The sequence below is a fragment of the Mandrillus leucophaeus genome, unplaced genomic scaffold, assembly GCF_000951045.1.
Source record: "Mandrillus leucophaeus isolate KB7577 unplaced genomic scaffold, Mleu.le_1.0 Scaffold1322, whole genome shotgun sequence".
Lineage (NCBI taxonomy): Eukaryota > Metazoa > Chordata > Mammalia > Primates > Cercopithecidae > Mandrillus > Mandrillus leucophaeus.
The window spans coordinates 88,448-90,471 of NW_012101280.1; the positions used below are offsets into that span (position 1 = coordinate 88,448).

At 40.8% G+C, this 2,024-nt stretch overlaps 1 protein-coding gene across 1 annotated transcript in view; it reads right to left on the bottom strand.

Moving 5' to 3' along the window:
- LOC105534262 (neuroblastoma breakpoint family member 4-like) overlaps nucleotides 1–2,024 on the bottom strand; it is a 38,109-nt gene that overhangs the window by 25,754 nt on the left and 10,331 nt on the right. Inside the window, 2 exon segments of the mRNA XM_011972949.1 lie at nucleotides 1,171–1,240; nucleotides 1,511–1,599. Coding sequence (XP_011828339.1) covers nucleotides 1,171–1,240; nucleotides 1,511–1,599 — 159 coding nt within the window.

Below are 2,024 nucleotides of genomic sequence, written 5' to 3' on the forward strand. Positions count from 1 at the left end.
TTGTCCTGTAGCCCAGGTCTCCTAAGTGTGGCTGTTGGACTTGCCTGAGTTGAGGGCATGATGAGTGTGACCATGGGCTACCCAACATTCACGTGGAAGTGAAGGGAGGAGGACTGGATCAATCCCATTGGAAAGTGCGCCTCTCAGCAGCCCGCACCATCCTCCAACTTCACTGTGTAATGACAGTGCTTTGAGATGTATTAAAAGCTGTAAATTTATCTATTCTCTGGTGTCTCAAAAACCTGACATTCTGTGTCAAAATGAAAATCTGTCTAGTTTCTTCATTTTAAAAATGATGAAACTGCAGGTTCAGAAAGTTACGTGGTTTACTTGAGGTCACACAGGGATGAGTTTTGAGCACTGCCAATAAAAGGAATCACAATAATTATTTATTAGTTATTTATAGAATCCATGTAATTCAGTAGTCACATAATTATTTATTGACCAATTTGTACTAGGCATTTTGTTCAACACTGTACACATACTTGGATATCATATTTTCATCATAATCCTTAAAGCAGTTATTATCCATAAGAAACAGGCAAGAAATCTGAAGAAGAGGGATAGCAAATCATGTATTTGGCCGTATTCCTATTTTTTGGTTTCTGTGATGCTGGAAGAATGACCAGAATGAGTCATGGGAAGAGAATTCATCCCTGTGTCATTTTCCAGGACAGAGGTGTGCCCTCCTTCAGCACTGGGACAAAATTCAGAAGTGTCTGTAACCTCGCTTTAACAGTGCGGGAAATAACCTCTATTACCTGGAATTTCACTGGAACTTTGGAATATACAAGAGAAGTATGACACCTGGGTCTTCCCTTGGCTGTATTTATTTCACTCTTCTATTGAATACCAATGATTCTCACTAAAACTTTTGCCTTGTTATAACCACAATATATATTTTATGGAGAAGATTTTACTCTTAGCTCATTTAGAACGAAGAAATATAAGCTATGGTTTAGGTTTTATGCCCTGGATATTTTTTTCTGATTTCTGTTTTGAGATTAAATTCTTATATAAATAGAAAAATGCTTCTTATTACTTATAAGAGCAAATTAGTTATTGGTTTGAGTTTCTGAAGTTGAAGCACAAACTTTTGTTCTTAATCTTTGTCCCCATCAGTGCCACTCATTGTCTCTCGGTATGACCTGGCCATGCTTCTGCACTTACCCTCGTCCTACTGAACCATTTCCATGCACTGTACAATTCCATCAGTGTTTCGGGCTCTTCCCAGAGCTCCCTGAAATGGGTTCAGATCCCAGGATGTCAGACACCTTCCAGACACAAAAGCAACACATACTGTAGAGAGTGCAGCAGGGTTCCCACCTCCCTGAAGTTGGCAGGGATGTCCTAGGGCAGGAAGGAATGCTTTCCCTTTTTAGGGGGTCTTTTCTTCATGTCTCAGTGCCTCTAATCTAGTGAACACAATTGTCCTGAATGTGAAAGAATTGCTAAATTTCTGGTTTCTTTTTCGGTGGCTAGAACAGGTTTATAAGACTTCCTTACTTACCCATGTCTGCTGAAGTTTGAATTCTTGGTAGTATGATTTTGTTTTTTTTCCTTGTAAGGTGAGCGGCTTGCAGAAGACTGGCCTTGTTGCTGTACAAAAAGACGTAAACTTAATTTCTACCCAATGCAAACTGGAATTCAAAACTAGGGCTTCCACTGTTCCAAAGTTGGACTGTCACTGCCTCAGGCATGTGTCCTGAACGGCTCGTGTCTCTGCCGTACTCAGGGTAAAGTTAAGATGGAGAGCAGCAAGGCAGGTTTCCTCCAATTCTAGGTTCCCCCAAGAATTTTCTCCACTTTAAGAGACTGCATTGAATATATTCTTGTTCTACTTTTGTGTTTGGGCTTTGGAATGATGTAATGCATCCCAGTGTTTTCCACCCCCAAGTTAGTCAGAGTAAGAAACACTTGGGAAGGTCGGTGCAAATACAAGTCCAGTGTCCTCCTTGCAGGGATTGTGATTCAGTGCGCTCAGGTGGGGCCTGGAATGTGTTTGTTAACATGACTCAGATGTG